This window comes from Sycon ciliatum, chromosome 1 (assembly GCF_964019385.1).
Source record: "Sycon ciliatum chromosome 1, ocSycCili1.1, whole genome shotgun sequence".
NCBI classification, from domain to species: domain Eukaryota; kingdom Metazoa; phylum Porifera; class Calcarea; order Leucosolenida; family Sycettidae; genus Sycon; species Sycon ciliatum.
In genome coordinates this window covers 3,121,304-3,141,216 of record NC_088643.1, presented here as the reverse complement: position 1 = coordinate 3,141,216, position 19,913 = coordinate 3,121,304, and the positions used below count along the sequence as shown (strand labels likewise).

Sequence of the window (19,913 nt, the reverse complement as noted above, 5' to 3'; positions counted from 1 at the left end):
TGGTGGACTGGAGGAGGCTAGGATTAGGAAACGGAATCATGAGCAGCAAGCATGCACTCAGAATCAGATCATCAACGTACTGTCGTTACGTATCTAATATTGACTGAGTACGAGGTCAATATAGGAAATAAAAGCCGAGTATTAAAAAAAAGACCGAGGCGAAGCCGAGGTTTTTTACGAGGTCTTTTATTTCCTATCTGACCAAGTACGAAGTCAATATTAGATTTATCACGACTAGCCAAACCCTGTGTTCAATCGCTAAAAAGGAGTGAAATATAAGTGGTCAATATAGCCCTATTAGAGGAGTGAAATATGCAGGAATATTTGACTGCTTAGCCTGGGTATGGCAAAAATCTATGGGAGTCAATACTCCGGGAGTGATAAGTACATCGACCCACCAAGCAGACTGTACTGATATGATCAGATAGTGCTTCAAGTCGTGCACAATCATGGTCTATCGGTGCACATGGTGCACGTGATCACACTCTGACATACGCAACGACTGCACCACATGCACACTCCACAGCCTGCACAGGCACAGGCCAGCGCAGTAGCGGCTATTTCATCCCTGTTTACATGTATCTCAATGTTTAGATCTCGGAAACATTATTGTTTTTACTTGGCCATGATCCAGCTAGGCTGATTGATGGACCTGAGTTCCAACAACTACTAGTAACACTTTGAGACTTTGTAGTCATAAAATCTCAGAACCTGGTTTCGGACACTCGGCAAGTAAAACCGTTTTAGTTACCTGCATGCACCACGCGTGCCCTCCGTGTACAGGTTTTCATTTTCGGCTCACGTCATGGCATCGTCCTCCACTACTTGCTTGAGAAATTTGGCCCGAAGTATTTTCCAGGTCGGTGTCGAAGCCGTGTCGCCACGATCTGCCGTAGAGCGAGCTGTGAAGCGAGTCAGCAACTCTCTCCTTGTGGAAACAGATGGTCAGCAGTACGAGTTTCCATTGCAAGAAAATGTCAAGGTAGGAGTAGATCTACAATTTTTTTTATTTCTTGAGATTCGGATTTTGAACTTTTTGGGGGCGTTCGTTTTTGATCTACAGGTTTTGGTAGAACCTACTGTTTTTGGTAGAGGCGTTCATTTTATTTTACCGCAAACGGTAGCTTCTAGTTTCCCCTACAGGTTCTACATGATTGTACATGTACTAGCTTTGAGGCCGGTAATGATTCGTATAGCCGGAAGTCGGTAGAGCCAAGAGTACATGAAACCCAGAGTGTGCAGCTCTGATGGGTTGCTGGCACGGCGAAAATCCGGGATTACATCATTTTAGTCAGTGACGCAGTGCATACACACGGGCTTCAAGCAGGTTTCCTGCTGCACAACTGCAGCTCAGTTGTACGCACTACGCCACTTCCCGCTGTATACTAGTACTTTAAAACAACTATGATGTAATCCCGGAATTTCGCCATGACAGACACCCATGCAGAAAAAGTCAGAAAAGAAGGCTCAGTGCACACTCTGGGTTTCATGTTCATGTACCCTTAGTAGAGCCTGCCAGAGGGTTCGGGGGGTTTCAGTGTAGCTCAATGGAAACAGAGCTGAGATCAGATATCGTCAAGAGTCCATGGTTGTGAACTGTTGATATCGTTTATCGTACCGAAAATGGAATAATTTTTTTTCTCCACGTCGCTTTTTGTACCGAAAATAGGTTTCGGGGCTGTGGCTGGAGACAGGAATGCTGGATTGCACAACTGCCACAAGTCTCCGAGACAAAAATTTGTGATCTGCACTTGACTCACAACATGTCGTACAGTTTTGTTCTCGTGAATAAAAAGTAAAAAACAGTAATTATAAAAAAAACAGTAATTATTACTGTTTTTCCATTTCAAATGCTAATAATGCCTCATGTCACGTGACAAGGCGCTAGCTAGGCAGGGGCATATTATTTTTCACGATTCTTCACCATGCTTGGCCCGCAAGGGATGCATGATCAAAAGGACAGTTGGACGTGGATTTCCAGATAGAATCACACCGCACAGCGAGAGCAGCGCCGCTTGTCTAAATACTTCACCGCGTGCTTTGTTGTGTTCATGCTCTTCTTCTGTTGACAGGTGGTTGGTTTTGGCAAGGCCGTCCACTCCATGGCTCTGGGTGTGGTGGACATCCTGGGCACCAGAGAGTCCCGCACCAGCGGTGGCCTAGGCGAGAACATTGTAGCGCCGGTCAATCATCTCACGCATGCGGCAGTGTGCTCTGTACCACACGGCATAGTCCGCACCAACAACCAGCTACTGGAAGATAGAATCGTGTACGTCTTCTGTAGACTCAGCCAGAATGGTACAGTAAAACTCCTTACAAATAAAAAAAAAAAGGCTGCAATGCAGCGTTCGGCCCTTATTCCCAATCGAACATGGTTGAACAAGCGGTCACGTGCTCCTGGGTGCCCAAATCACCTGGTCACCACGCCAGCAGGCGACAACTTTCACACCAAGGTTCAACTCGAGTTCAACTCGAGTGACAGGACTGCAGCCAAAAAAGGTCAAACAGGCTAGTAAGTAGTACCCTGCAGGCACGGTGACCAGGTGACTGGTGTACGCAGGAGCACGTGACCGCTTGTTCAACCATGTTCAATTGGGAATAAAGGAGGAACGCTGCATCGCAGCCTTTTCGGACCAAAACCAGTCGACTCAGTGTCCAAAAGACTACAACATATGGGCCAATCGTGGTCATAAGAACGAAATGGCGCTTTTAGTGACATTTTGCATACAAATCCCCATCTAGTAGGGCGCAGTCACCCAGTTTCGGTGGAAGTGCGCGAGTTCGATTGGGATTCAAGTAGGAAGGGAGCGTCTCAGCTTTCTCGGACCAAGACCATTCGACTCAGCACCCGAAGACTACAACTGGTGAAATTTTGATTTTTGCCTTAACTTCCCCTTTAACTTACGAGCAGTGCTCGGTCCTAACCTGTATGGATAAGGGGTGTTCCACTGAGTGCGTTCAATTATGCACTTGAATCGATTCATGAATCGATTCAAGTGCATTCAAGTCGTTCGATTTTCATGTCATGAGCCCTGGAATCGATTCGGAATCCATTCACCCTATTCACATGGGGTGATGTGAATAGCGCCGATCGATTCATGAATGGATTCATGAATCGATTCGCGGACATAATTGAACGCACTCACTGTATCACCTGGATGGGTTACCTCCCATTTTTCATGGCTGCAACAGTGCTGCGTTTGATAATTATGAGTCTACATAGGTGTCTCCTATGCGTGGAGTGCTCAATGTCCGGTGGACAGAGCAAGCAATATGATAGTCACACAGTGATGGTACAGCCGAGTCTCTCTTTGCTGTTAGCGGTGAAGAGGGACCGTTGCTGTGTGACCATCGTCATGGTTACAGTGAAACCAGTCTAAGACGACCGCTCAAGGGACCTTCAAAACGTGGTCTCTGTTACCAGGTGGTCTCCTGATCCAGGGTCATTGGACTGGAAATAGCATCCCTTGGTCCTGTTTGTAATGGTCTTCTGGGACAGGTGGTCGCCTTGCCCGAGTGGTCGCCTTGACAGGTTTCACTGTACGACCAAGTGGGACTCCTCATACCAGTATGCTCTGTATATGATTGCTTCTGCTCCAAGACAAGAATATTTGTTTTTGTCCCTAGGGGATGATATGCATGGCTGGCGTGGTTTAAAAAGCTGGAGAGGGCCGCTAATCACGTGCGTGGAACAGTAGTTGTGCGTGACATTCTGCTGGATAGATCTTGCCGCTTGCACTGTTTTCTGGACACGATGGCGTTCGGAAAGGTGTTTGCTCCGGTGCGGGGAGCACACACCTTTCCTATAAAATCATCACCGAAGTCGCTACCGCTACCTCATGATAGCGTTCTTCGCAATAATTCCCTAGTACAATGTACATGAAACTCGGATGTTGAGCCAACAATAAATGTAGTAACTCGTATCCATATGTCCTTTTCCTTTCAACGATGTACATGTCTTCCCGTTCTAGTCTACACCACGGCGCTCGGCACAACCTGCCGGATGCGAGTGCTGCATCGGCCGCCTGGGAGATCCGTGACATTGCGGAGGCGTGTGACCGGTCGGATCTGCTGATAGTGCTAATATCCGGCGGCGGTTCGGCGCTGTTGCCGATGCCCGTCGATGGTGAGTGAGCCATGCACTCGTGCACACACTCTTGCAGAGGCCATTCAGGGTTCCAGCCAGGTCAAAATAGTAGGGGGAGGGGAAACAGTTACCTCATAACTAGGGCTAAAAGGAATATTCAAATTATTCAAATATTCGAAATATGCAAGGCGGAAAAAGAATATTCTCCGTTAAAGTAGAATAGGAATATTCCTAAATGTACAGAAACTCGCCTTTTTGACATCGATCAAGCTTAAAAGTTATTTGGTGCAAAATATAAGTAGGCTTGCTTCTTTCGATGTGTTATAATCAGCAAGACAAATGATTTTTCAAATGTCTCTCTTGTACCAGTTAATGGTCTATGGTAACCATGGATAAAACTAGGTATCCATGGAAATTGCACGGTTTAGAATATTCGGAATATTCTTCGTTTCGCATGTATTCGGAAAAAGAATATTCGTTCGCTTCATTGAGCATTCGTTTCAGCCCTACGGCCATAGCCTTTTTTTCCATTTTCCGAAATTCTTGTCGATGCCCGTCGATGGTGAGTGAGCCATGCACGCATGCACAGAAGCTGTTATTGTCTTTGAGGCACTCAGCGGCAACACTGGGGCCAAGGGTCGGATCTACTGATGGCGCTGATATCCGAGGGGTGGTTCGACGCTGCAGCTGCCTAGGTACACGAGGTGTGTGTGGGCGTGTCCGTGTGCTGCTCATACAGCCAATCTACATGGACTACAGCAAGTCCACAGATTTTCGGTGCGTTTAAATTTCGGCCTCCCAGTTCTAAAACACACTTCGGCCGCATTTAAATTCCAGCCTCTCTGATTCCTCTATGTACTAGGTATAACTCTGGAAGAAAAGCGGCGCACCACTCAGCTGCTTGCCCAAGCAGGTGCAGACATTACTCAGCTCAACACTGTCCGACATCATCTCTCCCAGTTCAAGGCCGGCGGTCTGGCTCGGCTTGCTCAGCCGGCACAGGTACGCGAAGAATACTGCTGGCTTAGCACTTATTCGTGTGTGTGTGTGTGTGTGTGTATGTGTGTGACTGTGCATGCGTGTGTGTGTGTGCGTGTGTGTATGCGCATGCTGTGTAGCTGTGTTGTGTAGACCAGGCTGAATAGTGGCGGTCAATTCTTCAGCCTTGCAAGCTGTTGAATGGTGCAATCCCAGCACAAGCTGCTATGGCTTCTGCTGTAGCATCGCTATCATCGCCTCCGGCGATGGGCATCCAATGGTCCAATGGTGTATGCGCATGCACACATGTGTATGTATGTGCTTGTGTGCATGTGTGTTTGCATGTGTGGGTGCTCATATCTGCCTGCATGTATGTGTGTGTCTGTGCGTGTATTTTGTCTACAGGTGCTGTCGTTAGTGCTGTCGGATGTTCTTGATGACCGCCTCGACATCATCGCTGGCGGGCCAACGTGCAATGCCGACACTACGAGAGAGGACTGCGTGAAGATATGCTCCAGTCTTGGTGTTTTGCCACAGCTGCCGCGTGCGGTTCGAGAGTTTCTGGAGTCAACGGTAGGAGGCTATGAGCATACGTTTGTCTACGAAATACGACTCTTTGCTCTGTACATGCATAGACACATCAATCACCCTGTAATGCTCACTCACTGTGTGTGTACAGTAGAAATATTATGACTTCATCAAATGCGCCATGCATGGGCATAGCAATCACTCTGCAATGCTCACTCACTGTGTGTGTACAGTAGTAATATTATGACTTCATCAAATGCGCCATGCATGGGCATAGCAATCACTCTGCAATGCTCACTCACTGTGTGTGTACAGTAGTAATATTATGACTTCATCAAATGCGCCATGCATGGGCATAGCAATCACTCTGCAATGCTCACTCACTGTGTGTGTGTACAGTAGAAATATTATGACTTCATCAAATGCGCCATGCATGGGCATAGCAATCACTCTGCAATGCTCGCTCACTGTGTGTGTACAGTAGAAATATTATGACTTCATCAAATGCACCATGCATGGGCATAGCAATCACTCTGCAATGCTCACTCACTGTGTGTACAGTAGAAATATTATGACTTCATCAAATGCGCCATGCATGGGCATAGCAATCACTCTGCAATGCTCACTCACTGTGTGTGTACAGTAGTAATATTATGACTTCATCAAATGCGCCATGCATGGGCATAGCAATCACTCTGCAATGCTCACTCACTGTGTGTGTGTACAGTAGAAATATTATGACTTCATCAAATGCGCCATGCATGGGCATAGCAATCACTCTGCAATGCTCGCTCACTGTGTGTATACAGTAGTAATATTATGACTTCATCAAATGCGCCATGCATGGGCATAGCAATCACTCTGCAATGCTCACTCACTGTGTGTATACAGTAGAAATATTATGACTTCATCAAATGCGCCATGCATGGGCATAGCAATCACTCTGCAATGCTCGCTCACTGTGTGTATAGTAAGGATGTTATGACTTCAGCACATGCTGCATACATAGTGCTGTCGTCGTACCGTATTTTCCGGAGTATAGTGCGCACTTTAGATGTGCTATTTTAGGCCCTAAATCGCAGGTGTGCACTATGCTCCGAATATGAAATGCATGTACTTCAATGAAGATTGAAGTGCGCATCCCCAATGAAGATTGGGGGTGCGCGTTATACAAAGGTGCGCACTATACTCCGGAAAATACGGTAATATTACTACGGTGGTTTAAAACCATAATGCGGACTGTGTTTTTCACTGGTAGGGCTCAAGCGCCACACCGGAGCAGTTTCCATCGTCAAGGGTTACCAACTGCATCATCGGTAGCAACCGAACTGCCGTGGACGCAGCCGTGACCGAGGCATCGCGACATGTGCAAGTCACATTCCCGTACTATGGACTAATAGGTACAGCAGCGGCTAGAGCATGACTGTCATAACGTCTCTACATGTACCTTATACTTCGTTTTTAAGTTATCGTCATAATCATTGAATTAATCTATAATATTTCATCATTCTGTGAGAGCCAGCCATTGGCTGGTGAGAAGGCATCATTGCTTGAAGTAAATTAAAGAACACCATACCACACCATACCACACCATACCACACCATACCACACCACACCACACCATACCACACCATACCACACCATACCACACCATACCACACCATACCACACCACACCACACCATACCACACCATACCACACCATACCACACCATACCACACCATACCACACCATACCACACCATACCACACCATACCACACCATACCACACCATACCACACCACACCACACCATACCACACCATACCACACCATACCACACCATACCACACCATACCACACCATACCACATCATACCACACCATACCATACCACACCATACCATACCACACCATACCACACCATACCACACCATACCACACCATACCACACCACACCACACCATACCACACCATACCACACCACACCACACCATACCACACCATACCACACCATACCACACCATACCACACCATACCACACCATACCACACCACACCACACCATACCACACCATACCACACCATACCACACCATACCACACCATACCACACCATACCACACCATACCACACCACACCACACCATACCACACCATACCACACCATACCACACCATACCACACCATACCACATCATACCACACCATACCATACCACACCATACCATACCACACCATACCACACCATACCACACCATACCACACCATACCACACCATACCACACCATACCACACCATACCACACCATACCACACCATACCACATCATAACATACTATAAGTTCCCAACCTTACCATTGTGTGATCTGTACTGTCGAGCGGCATGTTACCAACAGTGCACTGACCCAGGCTCACGGGCCAATGCATCAGAGCACGGTCTGTACCGAGCGCAACTGTACTTGGACTGTCAAACATGCTCTTTGATCTAGCTTGGGCCACTTCAGGACAGCTAGCTAGGCTGGGGGCTGTAGTGAATGGAAGGCAAAGAATAGTGGCTGTACGTATCATAGCAGATTGTGAGAAAAGCTTTAAAAAACGGTTGGCTTTGCAAAATTTAATTATAATTCCGGAATGTGCTCGCCAGTTTGCCAATGGTATTTTCACGGAGTCTGTATTGGAGGGGAACATATTATCACACGAAGAGACGAAGCCAGTTGTGAACCTGGTGAGGCCTTTCATACCAATCACCACTGTACTGATTTGAGAAGTAATGGTGCGAAGCGCCTCATCAGATTCACAACTGGCTTCTCTATTCGTGTGGTAAGTAGTCTGTATAAGCCCATTGCCAAATATGGAAGGTATGAGTAATGCATGTGAGTACACTGGGATCAGCGATGCACTGTTCAACACCCCAGACGATCATACCCAGGTGGCTGTGTGGGGTGTTGACGGTACAAATCACGTCACTACGCAATGGGCTTATTGATTCTCTGTGGATACTGCTGTCTTGTGTTGCGGTGATGCTCCGTACAGGGGATGCCGACGAGCTGGGCTGCTTCTACGGTCGCTGGATGCACTTGGCGAGTGCGGCGTACCGCGGCTGTGGCTCGTCGCTAGCGGAGCTCTACCAGTGGATCATGTCGCGCCTTGACGATGAAGACCTGGCTACGGCTGTAGTGGAGGCCTGTCAGTGAGTATGTGTGTGTGTGCACTGCAGCGCGAGATGGTGTGTACGAATAGATAACTTCCACTCTATCAGGCTCGGGCTCAATTTCTCTGTGCTGCGCTGATGAGTTCACAAAGAACGAAACAGCATGCTGTCCGCAGGTTGAGCAACTTCCTCTCTATACAATGTGTTCAAGTACCTGTACTGTGTAAAGTACTGCGAGAGCCCCCCCCCCCCCCCTCACACACACACACACACACACACACACACACACACACACACACACACACACACACACCTTGATTTTTACAGCCAGGGGAAGGAAAATCGTATGGCAAAGTGCCACTAAGTTTGTACGATGTGAGAACCTTAGTGTACATGTGCTAAGGTTCTCATACCGTATTGTACTTTGGTATGGCCAGAGTGTACCCATTTTGACCCAGAAGTCATAATTTGTTGACTACTGACCGCATCGCTTTCAACAAAGTTTCATGCCCTATTAAAAACTATCTGGCTACTGTATCACAATAAACTTGCACGGTGCGCAAATTTTGCGTTCTCAGGAATTGATCTGGTTCATGATGAGAATCTTTTGCGATTTTTTCTCATCAGTCGCATCATGAATCGTCCACAATCAATGTACAAAGCAGTTTGTGGCGGTGTAAATTTGAAATCGTATTGTGTGATTCATTCACTGCATGACGTGTCCCTTAGAATTTTGAAATGTGTGATGGTCACAAAAAAAGCGAAATTTAATCCCTTGCGAAAGTTTCCCACTTTACAGATTAGACTCGGTTGGAGAGCCACGGGATAAAATTAAAAAAAAGAGGACTGTATGTGGTGATGTACTGGGCTTGCCGTTTGCTTTCCTCTTACAGGCAACAGAAGAGTTTCTGCTTTGTGGCCGGTGCAGAGCCGACCGTGAACGTCCGCGGCACTGGTCTGGGCGGTCGCAGCCAGCAGCTTGCTCTGCGCGCCGCCGTGGAGGTCACCACTGCCAGTAGCGGTAGTCATCGGCGACAAGGCAAAGCTGCACTACCGCCGTCATCACCGCCGTCGTCAGATAGCAGAGCGTGTAGTGACATGACGGCACTCCTACTGGCGGCTGGCACGGACGGAATCGACGGACCGACGGATGCCTGCGGTGCCATGGCGCATTCCGATGGCATTGGTAAGTGTTGAGTTCAAGTCCGGTGGGTACTATTGAGTATTTACAGTGAAACCTCGTTTTAAAAGAAGAACACTGGGAAAGTGTTTGCTCCCCACACTGGAGATCGTGCTGATAAGACTAACATTCGCTTTAGATGAATTAGATGTAGTATTAAATTCAAATGAATGAATCCATGTGCATTGACAATTGACAGGGTATACCCTGGATGTTCGTCCTAAAGAGGTTTCACCGTATCGATAGGCTCCCAGCTTCCCGCAGCCATTAGAGAGGTTCCGCACTACGTAAAGTTGAGCAACTTTACGTTAGTGGGCGGGGAAAACCCGTGAATTCGCGAGTTTGCACTCCACTTACGGAAAGTTGTCTACGTAGAGTACGTAGATAGGGCTCTGATAACGTAGCTGGTCCGTAAGTGGATTGGGGTACAAATTTATGACTCTCTCCCCAGATCGATCTGGTCGTACACTGCCGCGTTTGGAGTTGCCAAGGGCAGCTACGTGATTTGAAAACTCCGTATGGCGGAACACAGATGCGCATGCAGTTTACGTAAGACTTTCCGTAGATCGACTATGTTTTTTACTAACGTAATTACGTTATGCGTAACCTCTCTATTGTTCACATACCGGCACATCCAAGTTTAGGCAATAATGCTTCTATGATTTCCACATTCCACTATCATGATGCAGAGGCGCACCCTGTAGCAACCGAAGTGTTACCACAGGAATCTGTCTCTACGAGTTCATGCACGTATGTTTCAGTGTAACTTACTGTGCGTACGCGTATGTGTGTGTGTGTGTGTGTGTGTGTGTGTGTGTGTGTGTGTGTGTGTGTGTGTGTGTGTGTGTGTGTGTGTGTGTGTGTGTGTGTGTGTGTGTGTGTGTGTGTGTGTGTGTGTGTGTGTGTGTGTGTGTGTGTGTGTGTGTGTGTGTGTATGTTTGTGTGTGTGTGTGTGTGTGTGTGTGTGTGTGTGTGTGTGTGTGTGTATGTTTGTGTGTGTGTGTGTGTGTGTGTGTGTGTGTGTGTGTGTGTGTGTGTGTGTGTGTGTGTGTGTGTGTGTGTGTGTGTGTGTGTGTGTGTGTGTGTGTGTGTGTGTGTGTGTATGTTTGTGTGTGTGTGTGTGTGTGTGTGTGTGTGTGTGTGTGTGTGTGTGTGTGTGTGTATGTTTGTGTGTGTGTGTGTGTGTGTGTGTGTGTGTGTGTGTGTGTGTGTGTGTGTGTGTGTGTGTGTGTGTGTGTGTGTGTGTGTGTGTGTGTGTGTGTGTGTGTGTGTGTGTGTGTGTGTGTGTGTGTGTGTGTATGTTTGTGTGTGTGTGTGTGTGTGTGTGTGTGTGTGTGTGTGTGTGTGTGTGTGTGTGTGTGTGTGTGTGTGTGTGTGTGTGTGTGTGTGTGTGTGTGTGTGTGTGTGTGTGTGTGTGTGTGCATGTGTGTGTGTGTGTGTGTGTGTGTGTGTATGTACACATGTATGTGTGTGTGCGTATGTATGTGTGTGCACTCCCAACATCGTCCAACTGTGTGTCTGGCTAGGAGCATCAATGAAAGAAGCCGCAGCATGTCTCGTCGACAACGATGCCTATTCGTTCTTCAAGAACCACGGCAGCGGGAAAGATCTGCTTGTGACGGGAGCGACGGGTACAAACGTCTCAGACCTGCACGTACTGCTGTTTCAACACAAGCACTCGTCAGAGCTGTGATAGATCGCCGGTGTTGTGTTCTTCACACCCGTACCCGCGCAGCTAACGGCTGGCACCGCCTGTGATGAGTCCGATGACACATGCGGACATGCCATCTAGCTGTTAGTATTCAGGACGGTCACGACTGCTAGGACGCGGTGACTCACCCTACACACGAGTGTCGGGCTCCCTGCTGGGACTCACTTCCACGTTTGCCGAATAACAAATCGAGCAAGTCCTCACGAGCCAAGTTAGCTGGCTGCCTTGAAACGCACCACCACAGTGTGCACATAGCTTTCCAGTAAGTTTACAATGCCACTAGACTGTGGGCACTGCTGGCTCGATGGTTGGTCTGCAGGAGTCACTTTTCGAAGCGTTTGCTGCCACCGTTCTTATTGTCACTCACTGGCAGTCCGCCATGTACTGTCAGACAACTACATGCACCCGTATTGCTCTCATCTAGAAGACTGATAGGCGCACACTTACGTTCGTATGCGCTACTTGCTCGCACAACTAGCGTGCACACACACACACACAAATGCATGCCCATCGCTCAGTGGAGCAATGATAGCAAACGAGCTATTTATTGTTAGACAAGGCACCTAACTTGTGCGCACACCCACACCCACAAAAATACTTGTGTTGATGGTTGTCATCTTCAGTGTCACCAGCAACTGGAGAACTACAGTATATGCTTTCAAATGAACACTAGAACACAACAACTCCTACTTATCAAGAAGCATTAAAAAAAATTAAAAAAGAGATAGAGTACAAATGGCAGACAATCAATTGTCAATCGTGCGTACAATACTAGAAACGGTTCACAAAACGTCTCATTGAAAAAAATCCTGCTAAATATTCCATAACGCAGTGTAGACGTACGCAGTTAAGTAGGTGTCCCGCCGCGGCTGGCCTAGAAGCTACATAAGAAATGAAAAAGTTGCCTATTCTTTCATGACATCAGCGTTCTGATTATTACGAAATTTCATCACTCAAACACCACGGGTATAATTTATTTCAATTGTCACGACAGACTACTAGAGTGGTCCATGAAGTTAAAATGAGAAAAATGAGTAAGCTGGAAAATACTGAGGGTGGTGGCGGTGGTGATTGTGGTGTGCGCGTGCACATGTGTGCGTATGCGTGCGCACGCTTGTGTGCACGTGCATTACTAGACTGGGAATGTGCTGTGGTGTTGTGCGGCGCGTCAGTAGCGCTCCTGAAGTCGCCTGATCTCTTCGCGCAAGAACTGCATCTCCATGAGCAAGGCGTCTGTGGCCTCATACTGCTGTGACTGAGCTGCAAGCAGTTCAGCCTGGAGAGGGACAGAGAGATGCGAGCATCGAACGGGGTTACAAGACAAGAGAGGATTCCTCGAAGGGATATCAAAGCGCACCACCCTCAGCTCATGCAGCCCAACAGGCCATGATGGCCCACTAGCAGTGTGAGATTTGCAACGCTCTGCCGTATACAGGTGGCTCTGATTAAGAAGAAGCCTGAAGAAATAGCCGTGTGTCATGATTGTGCAATAACAAACACACTGCTCACCAAGCACAGGGACGTACTTACAGATCATGCAATAACAAACACACATACAAACGCACTGCCCACCGAGCACAGAGACTTACCGTCTGATCGCCAATCTGTCGGATGAGGTTGACGTGTACATTGCGGATGTGCTGATGCACGGCCAGGCTGTGAGTGCACACACACGGGCACACACACGGGCACACACACACACACATATACACACGTGCACACACACACATACACACACGTGCACACACACACACACACACACTTGATTGCTTCATTGACAAGCACTGTATGCAACCACTACAAAATTCAAGTTGATTCTTAGGCATGTACCTGATTTCTCTACCGAAACCACCGAAATTAAGATTCCACCGAAAATAACATGTTATACGTGTACATGTACCCGTAACAGTAGTGATCTGCTAGCCGTACTCAAGGCGGTGAGTACATCAACGTACAGCTCCTGGCCAGAGAAATCCAACCTCATGAATAAAGTAGCGCTGCGTTCGAGTGCACAGACCAGTAATGAGTGTGCGTAGCGCCCGGCAATGCTATTTTATTCATGAGGTTGGATTTCTTTGGCCAGTACTGTACATGTAACGGATTGTCCGGCCAGACTCACCGTAACTCGTCCACTGATTGGTCTATCATGTGCTGCAACATGGCTGAGTGGAGCGGAGCATTGGCATCCGGGGAGATCATGCTGCCTGCAGTCACAGCCGATGATGCTGGCATTGGTGCCTGCGACAGGGCACGCGGATGATCGATTGGCGTGCGTGAAGACGACGTACTGGATTTGGTCGGCGAGACGAGCTGGTCCAGAGCGGACGCTATTGCCTGAACCGATGAGCTGCTCGTGGTGTGCGATGCGATGCCTGCTGCCGCTGCAGAGGATGTAGCGCCAGCAGTGTTGCTGGCACTGTGCGATGCGATGCCTGCAGACGCCAGTAGGGATGCTGGCGTGCTGCTGCTGCCTGCGGCCAGGGCAGAGCGCGCTGCACCGAGGATATGCCGATGTGACAACGACTGTGCAGACGTTGCTGGTGCCTGCACACACCATGGGCAGGGATTGGGTCAGAGTAGCAACAACAACAACAACAACAACAACAACAGCAGCAGCAGCAGCACCACCACCACAACAACCAATATGGTTGATGTTCAACGGATGCCTATTCTTGATGATGTATTGCTGATGTTGTCTCTCTGCAGTGCATAGGACAAATGCGTCTGGGCATTTGCTGAACAGCTAGCATGCTTTATGGCATCTTTTAAAATAAAGACATCGATGTGAAATTCTGAACCGTCCACCTCTCTACACTGCGCTCTTGGCCCACATTCACAACATCATACTCTACACTGCGAGGAAGTTCTTTCTTGGAACTTCCTCGCAGTGTGGAGCGGTGGACGGTTCAGATTATTCTCAAATGGCCGAGTTTGTCGCTACTTCTGAGATGTGAAATTCTGACAGGACAGAATTGTGCATGAGAATTGTACGTTCTTGTGGGTTACGTGCTCTGGGCAACACACTGAAAAGTGTGACGAAGCAACAGCACACCCACACATACATACAAGCACCCCCCCCCCCCCCACACACACACACGCACACCTACCTGAGTGGCAGAGCGCGCCGTCGGACTTCCCTCACTGCCGTCGATGGTGTCGCGTTGGAATAGATATCTACTATCAGCACTACCACCACCACTGCCGACTGAGCCTAGTCCTGCGCTGGTGCTTGAAGACGCAGAAGCTGCAGCGGGCGCTGAAGCAGGCGCATGGCTTGCGCGCTGAAAATATTGACTGGATGTATTGAGCGCAGTGTTGGCGGAGTGTGGAGAGTAGCGATGCTGCTGTTGCTGCTGTGAGGAGGACAGCACAGAGGATGAGATGGACGTGGACACAGCCGACACAGGCATGGATCTGCCGCCGCTGCCAGCGCTACTGGTCGTTGTCTCCATGCCCTCGGCTTGCTGCAGGGAGCGCGATGCCGGGGCTGCCGACGCCGCCGATGACCAGTTGACATCTACATCAGAGTACGGGCAGACACAGACACATGTACACACACACATACACAGACACATGTACACACACACACGCACACACACAGACACATGTACACACACACACACACACACACACACACACAGCACAAACACAATACATGTAAGTTACATGCCTTTTAATACAAGATATACATATTGGCGAGGTACAGCAGTCTGGGCTAGAAAAGCAACATTTCATTCATCAAGTTGAAACACGGGCACCACCGTCATACGATTTTTAACATGATCATCGTGACCTGGCAGTGCAACACACATTGTACAAGGGCATAGACAAAAGACACACAGGCACACTTGTACTTGCTCACTGCCATAAACTGGTTACGGCGGTCGATGCGGGAGAGGGGAGAGAGATTCAAAAGGAACCTCGGAAGGAGGACTCAATTGGCTATTTGACCAACTGCCCAACGGCTGACACCTCCTGAAACCCCCAAACCCTGGGTGGACTTGGAAGTGATCCCACTCATGGGCTCACCACACCTCAGTAAGTGGGTGAGGACTAGGTGCATAAAAAGGATTGGCGGCATCAACATATCCAAATTAACGACCCCAGTTATGGGCTCACCACACCTCAAGTAAGTGGGTAAGGACTAGGTGCAGAAAAGAGATTGACAGCATCATGGTACCCCCCCCCCCCCACACTCACCCACACGCACGTACACCCACACATACACCCTGCTCGAGAAACAACTCACCTCTATTAGACAGCGTAGCCAGTGGCGAGGGACGGTGAGTGGCAGAGGCGGCGGCAATCGCACGCCGACTGCTGGTGCCTAGCAGAGCGGATGGCTGGGGTAGCGATGGGCTGGACGCTAGATGATTGCGGTCGGATGCTTGACCACTCGGCGGTGCTGCAGGTCACAACAAGAGTAGGAAAGCGAGCAACACTACACAGTTACTGTACACCACCAAAAGTAACTACAATGTCCCGTAAAGTGCAATACGAGACACCCCCGTGGAGAGATGATGTCATACCGGGCCGGAACTTATGGGAAAGGCCTCACTGTAGCAATGCTAAGCATACCATATTTCCCCGATAGAGTGTTATAGTAAGCCGCATTTGATAAGTTGTACCCCCCCCCCCACACACACATTTTCAGGTCTTAGCCATTCCGGTTTGAACATACGAAAGAGAGAGGATCCAAGTGGGTTATGTTGTAACTCAAGGTGTCATGCCGAAGCAACGATCCGGTAACATGTTGTTTGGACCTGGAATAATTTAGTTTAGGCATATGCACACACATGCAAGTAGGAAGTCTTTCTCGATTGTAAGTCGCATCCGGTACCCTGGAGTATACACTGAGAGTTTACCACTTGTCCAAACACCCAGTGCCTAGTCAGTGTTCGCCAAAGCCAATGCGAACTGGTCTACTGGTCAGAGAACCAAGGAACACCGGGAACCTATACAGTACAGCATTCTCACGCTGGATGAATGCAGTGAAAGGCTAAGCAAGGAACATCATCATCACATCATCACAAGCCCATAGCCCTAAGGCCGTCGGGGCGTCACAGAGTAAGTATGAACAAGCGAGCGCCATAAAAATCGATCGCATGCAGCAGCGAGCAGGAACTGCACGTCAAGTGCAGTCCATGAAATAATATTATCAAGCCATGACATTCTGGGCCTGCCTCGGCCACGACCTCCAGCAACACAACCCTGAAAAACAGTCAATGACAAACAGCCGGAACGAACAATATGACCCAAAATTGCAATTTCCTTTTACGAACAGAAACAATAAGTGGGACTTGCAAGGAACATAGGGGAGCTATTTTCCAAGGATGGGGACGTCTTTTCACACTGGATGGAAGCAGAGAAAGGATAGGTAACACCGAGGACCTATTTTCACACCGGCTGAAAGCAGAGAAAGGATAGGTAACACCGAGGACCTATTCTCACACCGGCTGAAAGCAGAGGAAGGATAAGTAACACCGAGGACCTATTTTCACACCGGCTGAAAGCAGGGAAGGGCCATGCAAGGAGGGATGGGCTGCATGGCTAGTGTACTAGTAATCCCGACTAACCTGTCTTCAGTGGCGAGAAGATGTCGCCTTCACCCAAACTGGTCAGGTTGACGGCAGCGGGCTTCGCAGGCGCTGCACCAGTCCGCTGCTGCGTCCGCACTGCCGTCGCATTGCGATCACGCTCAGAACTCGACAGAGCGGGCGATCCGATGGCGACGACACCGGAGGACCCCGGCGCGGGGCCTAGGTGTGCGCCGATGGCATCCATACCGGCCATCGGTGCTGTGACGGTGGATGCAGTTGTGGAAAAACCGACGGAAGATATCGGTGAAGGGTTGATGCTGGTCACAACTGGTCTGGAGCCACTGTGAAGTAGAACACTGCTACCGCTTCCCGGGTGAGAAACTGCAGAGTGATGTTGCGACGCACCGGTGTCTGCACTTGTCATCGACGAAAGTAGAGTAGCAGAGAGCAACGAGCGAGGCTCCTGAGCGTCCAGCGTTGGTGTTTGCTGCTTGGGGTCGGGTCGCAGGCTTGCCAGTGTCGGTAGTGACGGACTGGCTTCCGATGCAGCCTTCGTGCTGGCGCCTCCGTCCTCTGGTCTCTCCGATAGCGTAGCGGACGTGGGAGCTCTGCCGACAGCCTTCGTACGGCCGTTGGACGCCGCACTGCTCGCTGACCCAGACTTGGAACGACGTGCCGAGCCACCCTGAACACGCACACACACACACGCAGGTAGATAATTATTCAGAGACCAGCCAACAAGCAACTAGAACAGGAGAGAGGAGAGAGATTGCCATGACATGCACGAAAATGCTCGTTGCAAGAAGAGACGCAGGCGTACTGCATCACCAGATAGATTGCAATGGCTGAAGACTGCGAGAGGGAAGGAAAGAGAGGAGAGAAAGAGAGAGAGAGAGAAAGAGAAGGAGAGAGAGAGAGAGAGAGAGAGAGAGAGAGAGAGGGAGAGAGAGAGAGAGAACACATGAACCACTCAAGTAAAGCGACAATGGCCGTGGCATTACGGGTATCTTGAACAAGAAAACTGTAAAACTCCACGAGTGAGTACTGGCATGCACCGGAAACAAGCACTTTCTTTCACCCACAACTGCCGTTGAGTCTCGCCCTATAAACATACTGAGCCAATAAACCTCGGACTTCTTGAATCTGTGCACAGGACTCAATACGTGTAATGGCAGAGCGTTTTCACACAAGAATAAGAACAACTCGGCCTGCTGTCAGAGGATTGCCCGATGCACGAAACTTCAAGTTATAACTAAATCCGTCCTCAAGTTGTCCCCATTCTTGTGCACTGGCCCATGCGGCCACTGTGAGTATTCAGTATTCAGTATTCACCCTCCACACACACACACACACACACACACACACACACACACACACACACACACACACACACACACACACACACACACACACACACACAGCATATACATGTGTCATGTACTGTTGTGGACTGATTGAAATCCGGTGGAATGACCGCGGGGCCGGCGCCCTTACTGCCTTAGCGCGTACACGCACTGTACTTCACGTTCATACTGTAAAAATGGACCGGCAGTGTTCACGGCTGCAAGGCCAGCGCCCCGTGGCCGCTTGACTTCTCGACGGACTTCAATGTCCACAGCAGTATACCATGAACTGGACAGGACGTTATCATCATGCGCACTATGCGCATGTCAGGCTCGAATGGAGTGGTTTCACATCAGTTTGTCATGTGACCACATCTGTGCAGAACGTGATCACGTCATGCGGACAGTGGAATCAGCATGGCCACCGACGTCATGTGACCCATAGATGCAGAGGTTGAGTGGACTGTGGAGTTGGAACCATGTGACAGACGTGAAAGCACTCTATGTCAGTTCATACACCGCCCCAAAGTTAGCAGTACGGATGGGACCGCTGAATTCTAAGAATACGTATGTGTGTAGAGTAACACCTGTGACTAACGACCACCCCTTGGCCTTGGGGCCAGAGAAAGCGGTCTTTAGTGGCAGGTGGTCCTTAGTTAGAGGTTTGCACCGCACAACCAGATATGAATGTGAGACCATCCGTGCCTGGCGAAGTGGTCTGCAGTACCAGGCTGGTCGCTAGTCACGGTGGTCTGTAGTACCAGGCTGGTCGCTAGTCACGGTGGTCTTTAGTTACAGGTTTTACTGTAGTACCAGGCTGGTCGCTAGTCACGGTGATCTTTAGTTACAGGATTTACTGTAGTACCAGGCTGGTCGCTAGTCACGGTGGTCTTTAGTTACAGGTTTTACTGTAGTACCAGGCTGGTCGCTAGTCACGGTGGTCTTTAGTTACAGGTTTTACTGTAGTACCAGGCTGGTCGCTAGTCATGGTGGTCTTTAGTTACAGGTTTTACTGTAGTACCAGGCTGGTCGCTAGTCACGGTGGTCTTTAGTTACAGGTTTTACTGTAGTACCAGGCTGGTCGCTAGTCACGGTGGTCTTTAGCTACAGGTTTTACTGTAGTAGCAGGCTGGTCGCTAGTCACGGTGGTCTTTAGTTACAGGTTTTACTGTAGTAGCAGGCTGGTCGCTAGTCACGGTGGTCTTTAGTTACAGTTTTTACTGTATTTATGGACTTCTACAGCACCGGCTTTAATATTACTGGAAATACCTACAGAGGATCCAGTTGAGGATGATCGGGCTACGAGTACAGATACAGGCGAGGAGTGTGCTGAGATCCGCTCCTTCAGTTTGTCCCCAGCGCGTAGGTCATACAGCAGTATGTCACCTGCATCATGCACACACACACACACACACACACA

At 49.1% G+C, this 19,913-nt stretch overlaps 2 protein-coding genes across 2 annotated transcripts in view; one reads left to right on the top strand and one right to left on the bottom strand.

Moving 5' to 3' along the window:
• Positions 1-531: 531 nt before the first annotated feature.
• Positions 532-12,189, top strand: LOC135809990 (glycerate kinase-like). The gene is made up of 9 exons (XM_065323444.1): positions 532-982; positions 2,073-2,269; positions 3,972-4,126; positions 4,950-5,089; positions 5,471-5,638; positions 6,852-6,993; positions 8,602-8,758; positions 9,613-9,905; positions 11,426-12,189. Exons 1-9 carry the CDS (start codon positions 806-808, stop codon positions 11,590-11,592), a joined length of 1,596 nt encoding a protein of 531 aa, XP_065179516.1. The 5' UTR covers positions 532-805; the 3' UTR covers positions 11,593-12,189.
• A 155-nt stretch (positions 12,190-12,344) lies between these two features.
• LOC135809978 (mucin-19-like) overlaps positions 12,345-19,913 on the bottom strand; it is a 16,061-nt gene continuing 8,492 nt past the window's right edge. The window contains exons 7-13 of the mRNA XM_065323433.1: positions 19,767-19,879; positions 17,187-17,835; positions 15,860-16,015; positions 14,718-15,127; positions 13,730-14,154; positions 13,200-13,266; positions 12,345-12,886 (exon numbers count right to left, since the gene is read on the bottom strand). Of these exons, the coding sequence (XP_065179505.1) occupies positions 12,779-12,886; positions 13,200-13,266; positions 13,730-14,154; positions 14,718-15,127; positions 15,860-16,015; positions 17,187-17,835; positions 19,767-19,879 (1,928 nt within the window). The 3' untranslated portion in view covers positions 12,345-12,778. The remainder of the gene's footprint in view (positions 12,887-13,199; positions 13,267-13,729; positions 14,155-14,717; positions 15,128-15,859; positions 16,016-17,186; positions 17,836-19,766; positions 19,880-19,913) is intronic.